This window comes from Rhinatrema bivittatum, chromosome 3 (genome assembly GCF_901001135.1).
Source record: "Rhinatrema bivittatum chromosome 3, aRhiBiv1.1, whole genome shotgun sequence".
NCBI classification, from domain to species: Eukaryota; Metazoa; Chordata; class Amphibia; order Gymnophiona; family Rhinatrematidae; genus Rhinatrema; species Rhinatrema bivittatum.
Genome location: NC_042617.1, coordinates 517,957,478 through 517,977,540, shown reverse-complemented (window position 1 = coordinate 517,977,540; position 20,063 = coordinate 517,957,478). Strand labels below are relative to the sequence as shown.

Sequence of the window (20,063 nt, the reverse complement as noted above, 5' to 3'; positions counted from 1 at the left end):
ATGGGCATCCCACTCTTCCTAACTTTAAATCTATCTTTGAAGTTCCTGAGGCTAGAGAGCCTCTACCCCTGACAAAATAGTCCTGTTAGCTAAGGATCCTTCTTCCTTCTTACTGTTCAGAATAGGCTAACCTCAGCTGGGGATCATCCCTCCTTTCCCCTTCCTTCCAGCCCTCAGTCTATCCTTTTTTGGACAGCAAAAAGGAAGGATAGGATGCCTAGCAGGCACTTTTTTTTTTTTTTTTTTTTTACAGCAGGGAAGGTTTGTGGTGGGGATATATATATATATATATATTTTTTAAGTACAGTTGTAAGGGAGGGAAAGCAGTGAGAATTTGTTCTTTAAAATGCAATCTGAATGGAGGGGGATGGCTGGCTAGATTTAGGGCTGCTATTATTGCACCTAGAGTTTGCTGGCCCCAATCTAAAAACATAAGAAATGCCATAATGTGTCAGACCAAGGGTCCATCAAACCCAGTATCCTGTCTCCAACAGTGATCAATCCAAGTCACAAATACCTAGCAAGTATCCAAACATTAAATAAATCCCACGCTACTAATACCAGCAACAATCAGTGGCTATTCCCTATTGATTAATAGTAGTTTATGGACTTTTCCTCCAGGAACTTATAAAACCCTTTTTTAAACTCAGCTACTAGGGATGTGCAGCCAGAAAGTATTCGCTGCATTTGGGATACGTATTCGTCGGGGCCCAGATAAGTTGCATTCATTCAATGACTCACCGATACGTGCATTCGTTTTCTAGTTCCCATTAAAGTCAAAGGGGGAAGTATTTGCAGCCTATTTGTGGCTGCAGAATTGGGGTTTTATTATCAATTTTGATGAAACTTCTGGGGAGCATTCATCAGAACAACAAAACAACTCCAAGGTACTTAGACTGTGGCAAAGTGGCACCAAAGTGGCATGAATAGCCTAAGGTACTTTAAAGGGGTACCAGGAATGGCAAGAAGAGTGCTTTAATAGAGGCACAAAGCAGCAGCAAGAGTATCAAAAACACACCACAGCTTCAAAAGAGAGCACAGATAAGAGATGCATGAACCCTCGAAAGCAGCAAGACAAGTGGCATCGACATCCTACAGCACAATGAAGGAGGAACATAGCAAGTAGACTAGCACCAACACACTAAGCAACCATGATAGTGGCCAGAACACCACAAGGAATTGAGTGAGTCATCTGGTGTATGGCAGCAAGGCACAGAGGTAGAGGGTAGATACAGGCTGGCTACACCTGGGGACAGTTCCCTTTTCCTTTGAGCCGGGAAGGGCTCCCTGGAATGGGTTGTCCCCTAGAGTGGAGCACAAGCCTTCAAAGCGTGGTGACCTAGAGCAGGGTCTCACTGTGAGCATGGTCCCACTGTATTGTGTTTGCCACAGTCTAAGTACCTTGGAGATATTTTCTTGTTCTGAACATGGCTCAACTGGTGGTAAGAGATAGGTTGCTACAATGGGGAGAGTTCCCGTTCCTTAGAGCAGGAAAGGGCTCCCTGGAATGGGTTGGCCCATAGAGTGTATAATGGTACAAATTGTTAGGATTTAAGCATTTGCAAACAGATCATGACTTCATAAGCAAGATGGAGGAAGTTCTCTTCTCTGCCCTCAAACTAAAGAAAACTGTTTGTTTTATTTAAGGATCCATGCTGTGAAGGATTACTAGTTTGAAATGCCAGAGACTGAGGTTTCCATTTGCAATGAGGGTTCAGCTGTTAGGACTGGACATGAGGCCTGGACGGACAGGCAAAGCAAACATGGTCAAACCCTTGTAGGGAAATAAGGCCTGGATGGACAGGCACAGCAGTCGAGGACAGAGGTGAATCGCACATAGGGACATAAGGCCTGGACGGACAAGCAAAGCAAACACGGTCAAACCCTTGTAGGGAAATAAGGCCTGGATGGACAGGCATAGCAATCGAGGACAGAGTCAATCCCATATAGGGACATAAGGCCTGGACGGACAGGCACAGCAGTCGAGGACAGAGGTGAATCCCACCTACGGACATTTTATTTTATTTATTTGTTTGGCAGTTTTTATATACCGATGAACGTTGGGAACATCTCATCGGTTCACATTCAAACAGAAATCAGCAACATGTGCTTTACATTGTAACAAAGAACATTAGATAATACAGCTTAGGTAAAATAGGAACTCTTCAGAACTTATGGATAAAAATACAAGGCTTATAAATATGATTTACAAGAGTAATACTATTTACAAAAGTGTTGCGAAGGCCAGAGGGGAAAAGTCGTGGGAGAGGGGAGGCATTAAGGGAAGGAAGCATGTTCTTCAGAGTATGCATGTATGAAGAGGAAAGTTTTCAGGTCCTGCTTAAATTTTTTTGGGCATGTTTCCTGACATAGTGAAGGGGGGAGCTTGTTCCAAAGGGTGGGGCGGCTAGTGAAAGTGCCAGAGCTTTAGTGGAGTTGAGTTTAGAGTCTTTGGGAGAGGGTGTATGCAGTAGAGATGTGAATCGTGTCCTCGATCGTCTTAACGATCGATTTTGGCTGGGAGGGGGAGGGAATCGTATTGTTGCCGTTTGGGGGGGGTAAAATATCGTGAAAAATCGCAAAACCGGCACATTAAAACCCCCTAAAACCCACCCCCGACCCTTTAAATTAAATCCCCCACCCTCCCGAACCCCCCCCCAAATGACTTAAATAACCTGGCGGTCCAGCGGCGGTCCGGATCGGCAGCGGTCCGGAACGGGCTCCTGCTACTGAATCTTGTTGTCTTCAGCCGGCGCCATTTTCCAAAATGGCGCCGAAAAATGGCGGCGGCCATAGACGAACACGATTGGACGGCAGGAGGTCCTTCCGGACCCCTGCTGGACTTTTGGCAAGTCTTGTGGGGGTCAAGAGGCCCCCCCCAAGCTGGCCAAAAGTTCCTGGAGGTCCAGCGGGGGTCAGGGAGCGATTTCCCGCCATGAATCGTTTTCCGTACGGAAAATGGCGCCGGCAGGAGATCGACTGCAGGAGGTCGTTCAGCGAGGCGCCGGAACCCTCGCTGAACGACCTCCTGCAGTCGATCTCCTGCCGGCGCCATTTTCCGTAAGGAAAACGATTCACGGCGGGAAATCGCTCCCTGACCCCCGCTGGACCTCCAGGAACTTTTGGCCAGCTTGGGGGGGGCCTCCTGACCCCCACAAGACTTGCCAAAAGTCCAGCGGGGGTCCGGAAGGACCTCCTGCCGTCCAATCGTGTTCGTCTATGGCCGCCGCCATTTTTCGGCGCCATTTTGGAAAATGGCGCCGGCTGAAGACAACAAGATTCAGTAGCAGGAGCCCGTTCCGGACCGCTGCCGTTCCGGACCGCCGCTGGACCGCCAGGTTATTTAAGTCATTTGGGGGGGGTTCGGGAGGGTGGGGGATTTAATTTAAAGGGTCGGGGGTGGGTTTTAGGGGGTTTTAGTGTGCCGGCTCACGATTCTAACGATTTATAACGATAAATCGTTAGAATCTCTATTGTATTGTGTTCCATAACGGTTTAAGAAGATTTTAAAATTATCGGACGATAATTTTAATCGTCCTAAAACGATTCACATCCCTAATATGCAGTGTTGCTCTGTGTTGCTGTCTTGTGGGTCTGTTTGTATTGTGAAATGTAAGGTGTTCTTCTAGCAAGTGCATATGTTGATTGTGGAGGGTTTTGTGGACTAGTGTGAGTTTTGTAAGTTATTCTTACCTGACTGGTAGCCAGTGAAGGTGTTAAAGTAGTGGGGTGATGTGGTCACATTTGTGAGTGTTGGTTAGGATCCGGGCTGCAGCATTTTGGAGTAATTAAAGTGGCTGTAGCGTGTTTTTGGGGAGTCCTAGGAGCAGAGCATTACAGTAGTTGATTTTGGACATCATAAATGCCTGTACTATAGTGTGGAGGTCATTGATGTGTAGGAGTGGTTTAAGTTTCTTGAGTAAGTGAAGTTTGAAGTAACAGGCTTTGATTGTATTGTTTATGAATTTTTTGAAGGTGAAGTGATTGTCGATGGTGATGCCGAGGCTGCGCACATATGTGTGGGCAGTGGCGGAGGGGGTGTTTACCTGAAGGGGAGGGGGTATGTTTTGGGTTGTGATGTAAAGTAGCTCTGTTTTGGCAGTGTTGAGTGCAAGGTAGTTGCTTGTTAGGAGAGTGTTAATAATCGCTAGGGTGGAGTTCCAGATCTCTAGGGCTTTGTGAAGTGTATCATTAACAGGTATCAGGATTTGCACATCGGCATACATGAAGTGCGGGAGGCCTAGTTTGGCTAGAAGGTTGCAGAGGGGGAGGAGATAAATGTTAAATAGAGTGGAGAAAAGGGAGGAGCCTTGTGGAAGACCTTGTGTAAGGGGGATTGGTTTGGATGTACAATTGCCTAATTGGACACTGTAATGCCTGTCCTGCAAGTAGAATTGAAACCATTGGAGGGCTGAGCCTGAAATGCCAATGTCAGTGAGGCGTTCTGTTAGAATTTTGTTGTTGACTGTGTCAAAGGCAGAAGAAATGTCAAGGAGGATCAGGATGTGTGAAAGCCCTTTGTCGAAGCTTTTAAGGATGTAGTCGGTCAGAGAGGTGAGTAGGGTCTCAGTGCTGTGATGTCACCAGAAGCCATATTGTGATTGGGAGAGGATATTGTTTTCATCGTAATCAGTTAATTGTCGATTGACTGATATTTCAAGGATTTTGGCTATTAGGGGCAGGTTAGAGATGGGGCGAAAGTTAGCAGGGTCAGATGGATCAAGGGTGGGTTTTTTCAGAATGGGCTTGATAATGGTATGTTTAAGTTTTTTTTAGGGACTATGCCAAGTGTGATGGATCTGTTGATGAGGTTTGAAATAGGCTTGGCAAGGATGTCAGGTATGGTGAGGAGGGTTTTTGTGGGGATGGTGTCTAATGGGTGTGAGCATGGTCCCATTTTTGTTTATGATGGATTCAATTTCCAGTGAGGAAGTTGTTTCGAGTGTAAGTAGCCTTGAATTAGTGTTGTTGGAAATAAAGTCAATGGGTGTCTGGGTGGAGGGGGAAGCGAGACATTGTTAGAAATTTTCTTGTGGAAGAAAGTGGCTAGGTCCTCGCTCTTGTCTTGGTCGTCTGTGTGTAGTGTGGAATTTGGGCTGGATTTTGTTAAACTGTTTACTAATTCAAAAAGGGCTCGAGGATTGAATGGGAGATTGTGGATTCTGATAGCGTAGAAGTCTCTTTGGCTTTGTCTATAGCTGTTCTGTATGAGTGGAGGGAGGATCTGAATGTATTGAGATGTGCAGGGGTGGGACATAAGGCCTGGACGGACAGGCACAGAATACAGGACAGAGTCAATCCCACCTAGGAACATAAGGCCTGGACGGACAAGCACAGAGGTCAAACCCTTGTAGGGATGTACGGCCTGGACAGTGGATGGTCAGGCACAGCGTTTGAGGTCAGGTACATGTGCTGCAGTGCTTGTGTTACCTGGAGCATAGGAGATAGTTGGAGCTGCTGCTGCAAGGCTTTCAATTGCTTTTATCCATCTTGCCATTCACAGGGAAAATTTGGAAACCCAAGCAAAGGCAGGTTTACTTTCAAAATCACTAGCATTTCCATCACTCTGGTGCCAGCCTTGAGTGGTGAGAACTCATGCTATCCCCTCTCATTGAAAATACATGTTCACTGGGCACACTGATTGGTGGACATGACAGATATCACTGAGCCACTTTGGCTAGGTGTGCACAATATGCCAACAGATCTGTCTGCATGTTCGCTGTTGGCTCTGAGAGATACCGTGTCACTGACAGCTGTGCTGGTGTCTCCTTTGCTTGGGTGGGCTGAGTGTCACTCATGCCAGCTGCTTTCTCTCTTGCCCGTCTCACAACAGATGAATCTTTATGGGCAACATGCCTTTGGCATTCTAAAGTGGAGGAGGAGGTAGTATCTGTCGCTGACAGAGTGCTGCTCCTGCTTGGGCTAGCAGCACAACTCTCTGAAGTGCCCGCTGTTTCCACCTCTGCTTCACACCTAATTTGTCTCTGCCTATGGCACTCCTCTTCACGGACTTTTGCTAACAGGTCCTTCACCAATAAGAGACAATCGTACTGTAGGGCGAGTTTCCCTTTCACACGGGGATCACAGACTGTGGCGAGCATGTATGTGTTCTGTTCTGTTAAAGGCCTTAATCTCTCTTCCACCTGCTGCTGCAAAACGTCCAGATAATGCCACACTTCAACTGTCATTCCCTCTTCCTGTTTAAAGGCCTCCAAATGTTCATCCAGGAGATTAACCATAGGGATGATGTCAGCCAAGGTGGCACTTCTGGAACTCAGTTCCTCTGTGACATCCTTGAAGGCTGCAGGATTTTTACCAGCTGACTCATGACCAACCAATCATGTTGCCCTAGTGGATTCTGCATACCTATGTCCATTGTACCAGAAAGTTCATGAAGGGGTGTCTGCAGCTCCACTAACCTCTCCAGCATCATAAAGGTGGAATTCCACCGGGTGGCAATTTCTTTAATGAGATGCTTGTGAGGCATCTCCAAATCAGTCTGCTTTTGTCGGAGAACCTGCCCCGCCTTCACACTTCTGTGGAAGTGCGCTGCTATGTTCCTGCACTTCTGTAGTAACCTATGCAGGTATTCATTCTCTTTGTCATTGGAATCCAACCCCAGAGCTGACTTCACTACCAGGTGCAGAGTGTGTGCAAAATATCGGATGTTCCTGAAGCGCCCGTCGTTTATTGCCTTAACCATGTTTGCACCATTGTCTGTGACAAAGAACCCTGCCTGAGAATTCCTGTCTCGCTGGTGTAGTTGCCAGCTCTCCAGCATCTGTTTGATGCATGCTAGAATATTGGCTGCGGTATGGGCCTGGTCCGTCAGGTGGGTGTGCAGTAAAACCCACCTCCACTCTGATACTTGTTCAGTAATAGAGCTGCTGGCTGCCCCTGCCTCAGCCAGGTCTCACCAGTGTGCTGTCAGGGAGAGGTAAGAGTGTGCAGCATTCATGGCAGTCCAGATATTGCAGGTGAAATGCACTCTCCCCTCTGCCTTAGCTAGCACCACTTGCATGCGACTGCGACACTGCTTGTACAGGCTGGGGATGACCTTTCTGCTAAATGTGGTTCTGGAGGGGACTTTGTAATTTGGAACTATGACCTTCAGAAAATGCTTGAAACCCACATTCTCCACTAACTGCAAGGGCTGGTCATCAAGGGCAATCATTTCCCCAATGCTCCTGGTTACAACTTTTGAGGCTGCCTGCCTCCTACCCTGGGATAGCGTTACCGCACTTCACCCCATTTCCTCCATGATGGGTTGTCTCTTCTGCCACAGGTCAGAGGGTTGCTGGCCTGCCACCTGACTGCTAGAAGGGGATGAGGGCGTGGGCTGACTCTGCTGCTTTTGAACCATTTTACGCTGCTTGGAAGGGATCCCCTGACTGGTACTGCCACCATCCCCAGATGGCATTACGCTTGTTGGGTGTTGCCTCCTCATATGATGTCATGCCAAAATTAGATAGATGTCCCATTTGCTTGCCTCTGCTAATATCCCTGACACACAGGCCGATACAGTACAGTGCGTTCCGATGGAGCGCACTGTTAGCCTGCTCTTGGACGCGCGTTTTCCCTTACCCCTTATTCAGTAAGGGGAGGAAAATGCGCATCCAACCCACGGCACCTAATAGAGCCCTCAACATGCTAATGCATGTTGATGGCCCTATTAGGTATGCGCGCGAGATACAGTAAGTAAAATGTGCTGCCAAGCCACATATTTTACTCTAAGAATTTAGCGCCTACCCAAAGGTAGGCGCTAGTTTCTGCCGGCACCGGGAAAGTGCACAGAAAAGCAGTAAAAACTGCTTTTCTGTGCACCCTCCGACTTAATATCATAGCGATATTAAGTCTGAGGTCCTGAAGGGTAAAAAAAATTTTTTTAATGGGCCGGCGGCTGTCAGGCCGAAGACCGGATGCTCAAATTTGCCGGCGTCCAGTTTCCAAGCCCGTGGCTATCAGCAGGCTAGAGAACTGACGCTGGCAAAATTGAGCGTTGGCTGTCACACCCGCTGACAGCCGCTGCTCCGGGCTAAAAGGAGGCTCTATGGACGCGCTAGTGTCCCTAGCGCCTCCTTTTGCCTGTTTCTACCGCACCACCTCATTTGTGGCTGGTGTGTGCACCGGGAGAGCAGGCGTTCGTCTGCTCTCCCACGTTTTTACTGAATTGGCCTGACAGTAATTACACCAAGCAAAATGTGGGTCATCCGTCACTTTAAAGTGGCTCCAGATATCAGATGTCTTTTGTGATACTCCCTTCTCTAAAGTCTTGGGGGTGGATGCTGGCACTGGAGCTGAGGTAGTGGGTGCACCCTGAGAAGCAATGCCAGGGGCCTCAGTCACCCTCTTTGTTGCGGTCCCGACTGCTTTCCCTCTGATCGGGCTCAGAACTGCCTACCTCCGTGCCAGCAACCACAGGTTCCCGCATGGCCCAGGTGCCGGAGATCTCCCATCTTCCACGTGGTGGACGCCATTGCTGACTCGTCCTTCACCGGCCTCGCGCGCGCAAGGACGCCCGTCTTGAGCATCCTGCTCCCGGAAGCCCAGCTCCGCCTACTCTGAGCTCACGCCCAGCTCCCAATATAACCGGCGCCCAGCCGTTACTCAAGTGCCTTGCAACGAGGTTCCCAACTGCTTAGTTGTTGCCAGTTGCGCTTCCTGATCGTCTCTCCGCGTTCTGAAGACCCCGGTTTGCCTCTGACTACGTCTCTGCCCGCCTAGACCCCGGCTTGCCTCGTACTACTCTCCAGCCTGCCTGCCCTTTAACCAGGCTACCCGGGTCGCAATCCATTTCGGGCCTTTCCTCTGTGACTCTCAGACTTTCTTGGTAGGCCTCCGGGCTGTTACTGGACTTTTGTCTCTACTTCTCACTGCAGCTCCTAAGTCCCAAGGGCTCTGGCCCCTACGGGCTCCTCCCGGGGGGGTCCTGGGCTCCGGGTGAAACCTAACCTGCTACTGTCTCCGCCTCCCGGCCTGCCCAGCCATTGGTAGGCCGGCCCAAGTGTCCACCTCCTGCCTTCCGACCTGCCTAAACCATAACACTCTTTGCCTGCGCTTACTGCTCTTCCTCTTCCTCATCAGTTTCATCTCTCCCCTGCTGCACTGAAGTGGAGGCTAAGGCAGGACTAACTGATCCTCCTAAAACTTAGTCAGCTATTACTACTTCATTTCTGATGAGAATCTCACACAAGATGATTCTTCATCTGAATCAGAAGCAAACAGTGACTGCGCTACATTGTCAAAGCTAAGTGTTAGTCAAGACTTCTGTCCCCCTGCTGCTTTTGGGTGTCTACATTTTGTCTGGCATGACTCAGCCTCCCCTTCCCTCACCTCCAAAACTGCAGGGTCAGAAACAGGTGATGGTGATCGCGATGCATCATGGTCAGATTTCATGTTTTTCTGGATGGAACTGCCTGCCCCTACAAAGAGTTTAGATTGCGACAGGTCCCTTTAAACTTTAATGGGGGAATGGCATTAGTGCCTTTGGAAGTGCCTCCTCTGCCAGTCCCAATCACTCGACTACATCTAGCTTTCCCTGACATTATGGATTTAATGTCACTGACTGCCCACTGCCTTGCTATGCACTAATGTAACGTGTGTGGTGTGCACACACACACAGCTTGCTTGTAAGCACAAAGAGGCAGACTGGGGATTTCACTGCACAGACCATCCCAATAATAAAGTTCAGTCTGTTAAACTACCCACTGCCCACTGAAGCCCAGTGCACAGAAAGACTGAGTAAGTTGAATTAAACAAACTCTGTTTAAAAAAGCTGGAATTGTTGGCACAGCAGGAAAATCGATGAAATATATTTTCCAATGCAAATTCTAGCAAAATTGAATATATCTCTCCCAGCCACAACACCCAAATCATGCTTGCTTGCTTGCAGCCTAGCCCAGAGAGTGAATGAAAAAAAATTACACTGCTAGCAGCTTCTCTCCCTGGCACAGAGACCGTCTCAGATTACCTTAAAAAACTGCTTAAAAAACAAACAGGGCTAGCTGGCACAGGCACTGCAGCCAAATAAAGAATAAATATCTTGTTTTCTCTGAACAAACTAGCCTAGCTAGCTCTCAGTGCAGCCTCCTTCCACAAAGACCACCTCTCCACACAACCCCTGCAAAGAAAGTGCGTGGCACACCGCGTGTTTAAGTATATATAGTGCTGGGTCATCAGGAAAATCACCACCGAGCACTGAATAACAGCGCAATTGGCTGCATTCAGTACATTTCACAAAATGTTAACGCTGATATGCTGCATTCCGGTATCCGTGCCAACCTGTCCCACCCTTTCCTGTGAGTCACTGAAGACTCACAGGAAAGGGCTGGTTTTTGGCTCTGGATAGTGGATACACCGAAATGGCAGCGAAGAAAAGCGCGCACGTGCTGTGTGCCGTGCAACGTATGGAACGGATGATAAGTTATATTCGTGGGGAGTCGCGTTGCGTTTCGCCTCCCCATGAATATAACAAATAGGGACATATACGTTGCGGATTGCCAATACAGCGAAAACGAATGCACACCCCTATCAGCTACACTAACTGCCTTATCCACATCCTCTGGTAACGAATTCCAGAACTTCATTGTGTGTTGAGTGAAAGAATTTTCTCCAATTTGTTTTAAATGTGTTAATTACTAACTTCATGGAGTGCCCCCTAATACTTGTGTTATCCAAAAGGATAAATATCCATTTCTCATTTACGCATTCATCTCCTTTAATGATTTTGTAGACCTTTATCAAATCCCCTCTTAGCCGACTCTTCTCCAACCTAAACAGCCCTAACCTCTTTAGCCTTTCCTCATGGGGGAACAGTTCCATGCCCTTTATCATTTTGGTTCCCTTCTCTGGGGCCAATGCAATAGGGGGCGTTCAGCTTAGCGTGGCCGTGAACACACGGTTGAACACACATTTTCTCGAACGCAGAAGGAACACCTATGCAATATCAGGTTTTAGGAGTCCTTAATGCACGCGGAAAATCTGCAAATATGGAATAATGCCAATGGCATGCAAATCTTTGTTAAATGCGCCAATTAGGTATTAGTACCCAATGCAATAATGTGTGCTGAAATTTTGTGCATCTTTAGCAAGTTTTTTAGTGCTCGAAATTTTGTACCTGCTTTACACTAGCGTTATTGTGCTGATAGGTGGCAGTTTATGGGGTTTTTTTGTTTTTGTAATGGATACTATTTATTTCCTTGTCATGTTGACCTTTTTCTTGCATCTGTGAGGAAGAATTAGGGCAACTACTTGTGCAGTAGCTAATAACCCTGCCAATAACAGAAGACCGGAAGATCATGCAGACCGCGCGGAGCAGGCAGAAGTTAGGAAATAACTCTTTCCTTTTAAATTTTCATTGAAATCTGTTGAATTAAGGTCCAATTTTTGGGCCATTAGGATACCCTGGGGTTAGACGTCAGTTACATCGATGTTTTACAGTTGAACATTCATTAATTTTGTGTCTTTAAATAACCTTACAGTCCTTTAGTTCTGGGTCTGTTTGCAACTGTTTTTTCGTAAGCTGAGGATGTGGTTGGTCTACCTTTTAAAAAACACCTTATGGACCCTTGCTGTGACGCTATGTCTTATGTTCCTTACGTTATTATGTTTCCAGGTGCAGCCTGGAGCCATCTGTAGACCCTTCAGGCAGCGTATTATCTGGCCAAGCACAACTCCCCTAGGATTATCTGAGCCTGAAATGCTGCGAAGATGCCGTCTCAGCTCTAGAGCAATTGAGACCCTGTACTAGGACCTGTGCAATGATATAGATCCCATCACCTCTCACAACCAGGGCTGACAAAACTTCTGTGTGCCTTGCATTTTTTTTGTGACAGGAAGTTTCCAGAATACAGTCGGACTGGTTTGCGGGATGAATCAGTCCTCAGTCTTGTGACACTTTGGGCAAGTCTCGAGGGCTATGATGAAACATATGCAATAGTATATTTATTTCCCCGTGGACCCAGTGCAACTGCAGGAGATCCGGCAAAGATTCTTTGACATAGCTGGGATGCCCAATGTACTGGAAGCGTTAGACTGTACCCATATCACACTTACCCCCAGCTCGGAACAGGAGAATGCATTCCGCAATCGGAAGCCATTCCATTCGATGAATGTGCAGGTGGTATGTGATGCCTGTCAACAGCTCCTGAATGTAGTTTTGAGGTTTCCGGGGAGCTGCTATGATTCCTACATCTTTGCTGGTGGTTCCTGCTATTGGGCCGTCAGCTGCCAGTAAACAAAATGGTGTGGGCCATCCATTGCTCCTACCATGTGACAGGGGCTGACCAATGGCACAAATAGCCTCTGTCTCATGGTAAGGGCAAAGGGCCACAGGTGCCATTTTGTTTTCTGGCAGCTGATGGCCCAAGAGCAGGAGATTGCTCCCAGGATGCCTTCTGGACCACCAGGGAATTTTGGCAAGTTTTGGGGGGGGGGGGGGGGGGTCGAGAGGGCAGGGGTTGTAATTAATTAAATCTGAAGGGCTGGGGTGGTTTTTTGTTTGTTTTTTTTCGGTTCAGAACAGCGGAAAAAACATTGGCCCGAACCGCAGGAAACAATTTCCCGCGGCAGACCGATAATGAAGGCCTTCTTCCTGCTTTTTGGATGTCTTTGATCAGATCTCTGTCCAACTCTTCCATTTGAGTCAGGATCCTGTAGGCCACAACAGTGTAAATAGAAGCACCATATTCTTTTTTTAGGATAGCCCATAATGCTTCTTCTCTACCCCACATCCCTTGCATTTCATTTGCTTGAATATTGTTTTTGACAATGAAAAAGTTACTACCCTTAATCAGAAGGCATGGAGATTACCATCATTATCTGATTAATCTTGATGCTTTTGGTGTAACTACAACATCGTTCACCACTTTGACAGCGGGGAGAAAAAGGGGAATTGGATTCAGACGACAGCCAGCATTGACCCTGACTTTTACTGTCCGGGATACTGACACAGACATGAGGGGGAAAAAAAAGAACAGGTCTGCTTCTACCACTAAGACCAAAAGCAAAGCATGTTCAAGCTGCATTGTCTGATTGTAAATATTACTACCCTTAACATAAGACTTGGGGGTAACTTGCACAGAGCGGTGGGTAACTACCATATGAACTTACTGGTCAGTCTGGATGGACCTTTTAGACTTTTTCTGCCGTGATTACTATGTTACTATGTATATTACTTTTTCTGACAAAAGACACATGCATACTTTTGAAAATTCAAAGATATGCTCACAATTGCAAACCTCATCTGCAGGAGTGTTTTCCCCTACTGTGGGTAAAATTATATGAACAGTGGTCCTATGCACATACCTTTACCCACATATAGGGAGGGCAATTTTGTAAAAGCCCATTTCTGTGAGTAAAGTATTGTTTTACACACATAAAAGGCCTTGAAAATTTCCTTTCTTAAGACCAGCAGGATCTCAGCTACCCTCCTCTTCTGTGTGTTATAGGATTCTTCTTGGGGTAGAAGGGGGCTTATCATAATTATTTGGTTAAAGTATCAAAATCTCAGGAGGGGGCCTCCTATAAGCCTGAGTCTTCAACAACCTCTGCTTCTCTAACTGGCAGATGGGATAATTCCTCAGCAATGTGGACAGGAATAATTGGGCAGACTGGATGGGTCATTTGGTCTTTTTCTGACATCATCAGCTATGTTATATTAATGTTTAAAAAGTATTTTTTACCTGAATTTGTTTCTGAAGGAATTATTAATTCTTTCATAAATAGGCTCGGCTAGGGTTAAATTCAAATCATACCGGACAATGGAAGAAACATGTAAACCATTATTTAAGCACATAGCTCTCAGCTGCTTGTGAAAACCTTGGTTGCTTCCAGTTATCTGAAAAACAGAAAATTTTACAAAACACATTTAAACATTTTGTTGACATCAAGATGGATACCTACAAATTAAGGGTTTGACTCGCCAATGGAGGTTTTTCCCTCCACTAGGTAGAATTTAATGAATAACTATTGTCATAAAAGGGATTATTCGGCCACTGTTAGATGTATTTTTAAATATTCATAAAGTAATTTAGAAGGATCCCGCCACCTCCATAGATGTAAATATATAATCAGAAAACCAAGAGGCAGAAAAGGTGGTGAACACATGTAACAGCCTCCCTAAGGAGGTGGTAGAGACAGTATCAGAATTCAAGAAAGCATAGGACAAGCACAGAGGTTCGGGGGGGGGGGGGGGGGGGGGGGGAAGAGATAAAAAAAAAACAAACTGAGCAGCAGATGAGGATGGGCAAACTGGATGGGCCATATGATCTTTATCTGCCATCACACCCTATGTTTCTCTATTTTCTATTATTGAGCTTTACTCTGCCTCAGGTCCCATTCCGAAAGGGTCATTCATTCACCTAGTATCGCAATTTTTATTGCATGACTACTAAAGATGTAGGGTAAGTGATGTAGTGATGGAGTCCTAGTGTTACAGATGAGGCTTCAGTGCTCAGTTTCTTTAGCTTGTTGCATGTTGTCATCTGTGGGGATTGAATGGTTATGAGGACCCGACGCAATAGAGAATGAAAACTGCATGGTGAGTATGTGTTGGAGACTAAGATTCTGTGAATGCTTTCTCTTTATGGACAAGACAGATGAGTAAAAGATGATAATAAAGAATGTGTAGAGTAAATGATAAAAGTTATTGTTACTATTTGGATACATTCTGGTCTTGCATGCCAAAAGTTTCACAGTTGACTAATATACTGGCATGATTTGTTTTTCTCGCTGTAATATGTGTGTGTTTGTATGTGTATTTGAGTGTTGATTTCCCTCTCAAACTATAAAGTTTGGAGAGAAAATTAAATTGAGACAATGTGAAATTTGAAGTAATATACTTGGATTTTTGGGTTCTTGCCCTTACTTCATACTGATATTATAGTGTTTGCCTTTACTTCATATGGATATTACAGCCCATGCATGCTGAATATGATATCCCTGGGATAATATCATTGGAGCAACTTTGGGTATCAGAAAATGGATCATGGGGGTCCATGCATACTCTAATGAGGCTAACAGTGCATTCCACAGATCACAGAAGGGGAAACTAGGTCTGGGGGTGTCATTTTGAACAGAAATGAAAGAAAAAAAAATTTACAATTTTTCATTTTTCATTATTTTTCATTTTTCTGTCATTTAACACACTATTGCCTAGATCAGGAGTTGTCATCCCAGGACACACCTAGCCAGTCAGGTTTTCACATACAAATCTATCTTATGCATGCAAATCTATCTCATGCATATTCATTGTGGATATCTTGAAAACTTGAGTGGCTAGTTCTATCCCGAAGACTGGGTTGAGAACTGGCCTAGACTTACTGAGCGGTAATAAAGTGATAACATGTGATAAAAGCATGTAACATGCATTAAAACGCTGTTTATCATGCAATATCAGTGTATTGTGCATTTTTTAAACAAGATTCCACCTCCTATTAAAATTAGCTGGTTTGCATGTATTTACAAGTCTAAATTTTCCTAATGCACGCAAAGCGACTAATGCATAGGCAATTCAATACAAATAAAATAACCCAGCTGTCTTAGAAAAATGTCAGCCTCATTATTTTAGTGAAATTCAGAGAGGTGTAGTTATTTTTCTCTCAAGGACATCGGGATGCTAACACTCATCCCTGTGTCTCTGGGAGGCCTGATAAAGTATAGGCCTCAAAATAATTACTCCAACAAAGTGGCAAAGCTCCTTGGAGGTCTATCGAAATTCCTGCCCAGCTCCCCTTCTCCCTGTCAAAGCAGCATGGACCCTCAAAATAAAATAAAAAAATGCACTAAGTCATGCAGTGCCACCAATCCTTCCCTTCACAAACCCCTACCCTCTAACTCCCTTCCTTCCAGTCCAACAAAATAGCCCCTCTCTAACCCCTGGTGCCTAGTGGGTCTACCCTTACCAAAAAGGGCCTGGTGATCTAGGGGGACCCCTCAGATCCCCCATCACAATTCCCAGACTCTGTACCTTAAAAAAAAGATCCCTGATAGACCAGTGGCAGCCTGGAGTGCCTCTTAGCCAGTCAAATCCATTTTGTAAGGGGGAAGGGTTTGTGAAGGGGTGCGGGCTGTCGCCATTCAACTTTGTTGCATATATTTAGTATTTTTTTTATTTTGATGGTCCATGCTGCCTTGACAGGCAGTGGGGATGGGGGGGGGGGGGGCAGTGGTCTCAATAGACCTCCAGAGGCACTTTGCCACTCTGAATAGGAGGGTGATTTTAGAGCTTAGGTCCCTTTAAAGAGATGGCAGCCCCAGTAGAGGTGGGCCACCATCGTGTGCACAGGCCCCATTTCGTGGCTTGATTTTCTTTGCAGTTTTTCCCTGTGATAAGTTGTTCAGTGATACTGTCACAGTATTTTGTTGGCAAGGAGCACCCCTCCTGTGATAAAATATTGCAGCTTGGTAAATCTCTTTCCTTATCTTCCTGCTAGACTAGTTATTACGTTAAGGATTTCCCCCTTCTATGGCTAATGGAAACAGAGGACACACCTCTTTCATGACCTCACTCCGAGGTATAAAGGGGGTGTGATCCTGGCCCAATACCAGTAGTCTCAGTCTCTGGAAACATGGACATATGAAGGATAGAGCTCCCAGAGTCGGCATGGTACTGGCCTGGTCGAGTGCTTGTCACTCCTGATTCAACAACTTCCAGGGGTTAATGTTTTCCAGTGGGAACATTCTTCTAGGACCTATCCTGATAGACATCTGAGGGCTATCTCAGTACCCTGAGGGGTCTTTGGAGCCTCCAGAGAATATTGGTTCTCTCAGGTAGTCTTAGGTGTCTGTGGAGCCTCTAGAAAGCAGTTCCTAGATCCTCAAGACCCCAGCAGCCCATTTGAAAAAAAGAAAAAGTGAATGGGCTGGCAAGACTATCTCTCTGTCCCTGCACCTACCCATCCCCTCCTCTGTTTCTCTCCCCAGAAAATGAAAAGCAGAGTGGAAGCCAGGGCTGATTAGCATTAGGCAGTGGTTCTCTGGAGGTGGTGAGTAAGTGGCTATGCCATTTGTTTGCAGTGGTACTGACTGGTATTTGTTTAAGGTTAAAGCTTTGGGGTGCATGTACTAGAGGGAGAGCAACAGCTGAACATGCTTATTCATCACAGGGGAGGGAAAGTTCAGCTTCACACAGTGATGCTGCTCTTGGTTGTTTCTGGGGCTCTGCAGTCATGCATGTGTAACCTTGTAATATATATGTGTATAATTTCCGGTAGTAGCCTAGTCAGGCTGTGCAAAAGTAGAACTGTAAACACATCAGTTCAATGTAACCCAGCTGCAAAAGTGAGGAAGTACTGCAGAAAGAGAGAATATTTAGACCTAGATTCATCAAGCTGCTATTTCTTTTGCAGGAGGGATCCCACTATCGCGGTGGTGGTGGGGGGAGGGGGAGTGTGTGGTCATGTGATAGTGAGGCACCTCCCCCCAAAACACATCATAGTTGTATGGCGTGTTCTTTTGTGTCATGGCCAACACCGAGACACAAAAGAATGAGACAAGTGGTCCTTTAACGTAATAGCAGCCGCAAACTCAGAGGAATGCCATATCATATAGGGCCGCTGGCCCCAAAAAATATAAACTGCGGCCAAACAGGGACGATAACCAGGGATTAGTGCTGACCCCAATTTCAACCCAGGGCTGCCAGTCAAGTGAGTGCCCAGTCCCACAGCTCTTTGCTTGAGAAAGACCCTAACAGTGTACCTCAAGAGGAAAACCAAAGCTTAATCCCTCAAGCTAGGGAAGAACATTGGAGAGCAGCATCATTCATTGAGCCACTATAGGAGCAAAGTAGCTCAGAACTACTAAGGAAGTGAAGCTCCTTTCAACCTATTTAGACATGTTAGGGGACAGCCTCAGTACTGGGGAAGGCTCACTCCTTCTAGGGGCCCAGAGGGCTAGAAGGACCACTAGCAGGGAAACATTGCCCCAGATGTTGTTAGGTCAAAGCACAAAGAACAAAGATATGCAGGGAACTACTCATTCTATGGCCTTTGGTCCATAAGGTATAACCTTTGCCCCCTAGGGATAGCAACTAAAGGACCATGGGAAATAAAAAGCCCTCTTTAGGGGAGACACCCAAGCTCCCAGGTCCCCAGGGACTGCTATGATCGGGAAGAGAATCTCCTCGGATTTTTCTGGAGGAAGAAGGGGAGTTGTCAGATAGCTCCTCCATAATATGCTTATTCCAGAAAGGAGAGCCAGCAGCCCTCAGGTCCAGTGTGGTGTCCATTCTAGGGATGTCACTCTCGTTTGCTAAGAGACCCAGCTGAGGGGGATCTTACTTTCTGGATTAGTAGGAAGCCACCAAGGATATTCCCCTCACCTAGCAATTGTAGGTATATGATCCTTACTGAATTTGATGCCTTGACAGGAAACATCAAAGGAGGAGAGGAATAGCCTCATCAGAATTCCCCAAACTGAAGCTTGGGCTCTGCAGTTATGCATAAGACCACCACCACTTTAGAAGGGGGTTCAGCAATGAAATACTCCCAAGACAGGACATTAGAGGCAACTCTTAAATAGGCCTTTGATAAAAGCAATGGTTCAGCAAGCCTCCCATTTGGGAGGGTTAAGTGGCCCAAACTGCTCGGCACTGGATTTGATTGTTCTCAGACAGCCCAGAATCATCCTAGATGTAATCAGCCTTAGCATTTCTGAAGGATAATAGGTGCAAACTGGTGAGGATACCCTTAAAACATAAGACCTGCCATACTGGGTCAGACCAAAGGTCCATCAAGCCAAGTATCCTGTTACCAACAGTGGCCAATCTAGGTCACAAGTACCTGACAGGATCCCAAGGGGTAGAGATTGTTGCGCTTCCTGGCCTTGGCAGGCCCGTGGCCGGCCCTGCTCACTCCCAATGCCGGGGCCCTGGACCTGGCCCTACCTCTCTGGCAGCAGTAGGTAGCCACCTACTAGCTCGGGTCTCCTCTGTGTTCCCAGGTCCCTCCGGTGATGCTGCGGCCTCCTTCGGGCCTGGACAGGTCTCCCCACGTGCACTGCAGGGAGACGCTGCCACTTCCTTGTCTCTGGCCTGTTCACCCTAGGCGTGTGCGCGCCTCTCTGAACTTTAAAGGGGCCACGATGGGAAAGCCTCCCGCGGCCCTGGATGATGACGTCAACCAGCTTCCTTATTTAAGGCAGGCTCAGATGTTCAGAGCTTGCCTTGGCAACAGGTCTCCACGCTCTTCTGTCATGCACTTCATTGCTTCTCCAGTCCAGTTCCAGTACCTGTTTCTGTTCCAGCTCCTGTTCCAAGAACCTGCTCCAGTTCCTCCTCTCCTTTGGACGGACCTCCTTGGTTTTGACCTCTTGCTTGGACCTGACCTGACTCTGTCTTCAGCCACCTGCCTCGACTCTTGTCTGTTCCAGACGTGGATCTTATTTCTCCCTCTAGGGACCCTCCGTCTCTGCTGCTTCCTCGCATCCTGCCTCTGGACACTCTCTCCGGGATCAACCACATGGAGGCCCGCTTAAGTCCAACCGGCCCCGATACCCTGGGGCTCAACCTGTGGGAAACGAGGGTTGGTATTGGCGAAGCTCCAGTTGGCCTCTGTTTCCCGCTTGGCCTTGCCTCCCGACGGTGGGAACCCATGGGTTTCCCCCATGGATGGCGCCAACACCACCTCGGGCCAAGGGTCCACCTCCGCAACAGAGAGATTCCCAGCTGCTTATCCCAGGGATAAGCAGTGAATTTCTGCAACTGCACCTTAATAATGGTTTATGGACTTTTCCTCGGAACTTGCCTATTGCCTAAACCTTTTTTAAACGCAGTTACACAAATAGTTTTCACCAAATCCTCTGGCAATGAATTCCAGAGCTTAATTATTTATTTTTTTATTTATTTAGGTTTTTTATATACCGGCATTCATGATACAATCACATCATGCTGGTTTACAGTTGAACAGGGGTGCATAATAAACTTCAAACTGGAACTATAGTGCGGAAAAAAGTGAAGAGAGAAATAAAAGGAAAGGATAACGTCAGCTAAGGATAATTACAAATCGCTGAAACTGAAATGACTGTGTGATATATGTTGATGGAGAGAGAAATTAGTTGGGGTCCGG

General features: G+C 46.6%; 1 protein-coding gene across 1 annotated transcript in view; it reads right to left on the bottom strand.

Annotated features, from left to right (window-relative positions):
- Window positions 1–20,063, bottom strand: part of NUGGC (nuclear GTPase, germinal center associated) — an 864,070-nt gene that overhangs the window by 262,229 nt on the left and 581,778 nt on the right. Inside the window, exon 14 of the mRNA XM_029596224.1 lies at window positions 13,683–13,837. Within this exon, the coding sequence (XP_029452084.1) occupies window positions 13,683–13,837 (155 nt within the window). The remainder of the gene's footprint in view (window positions 1–13,682; window positions 13,838–20,063) is intronic.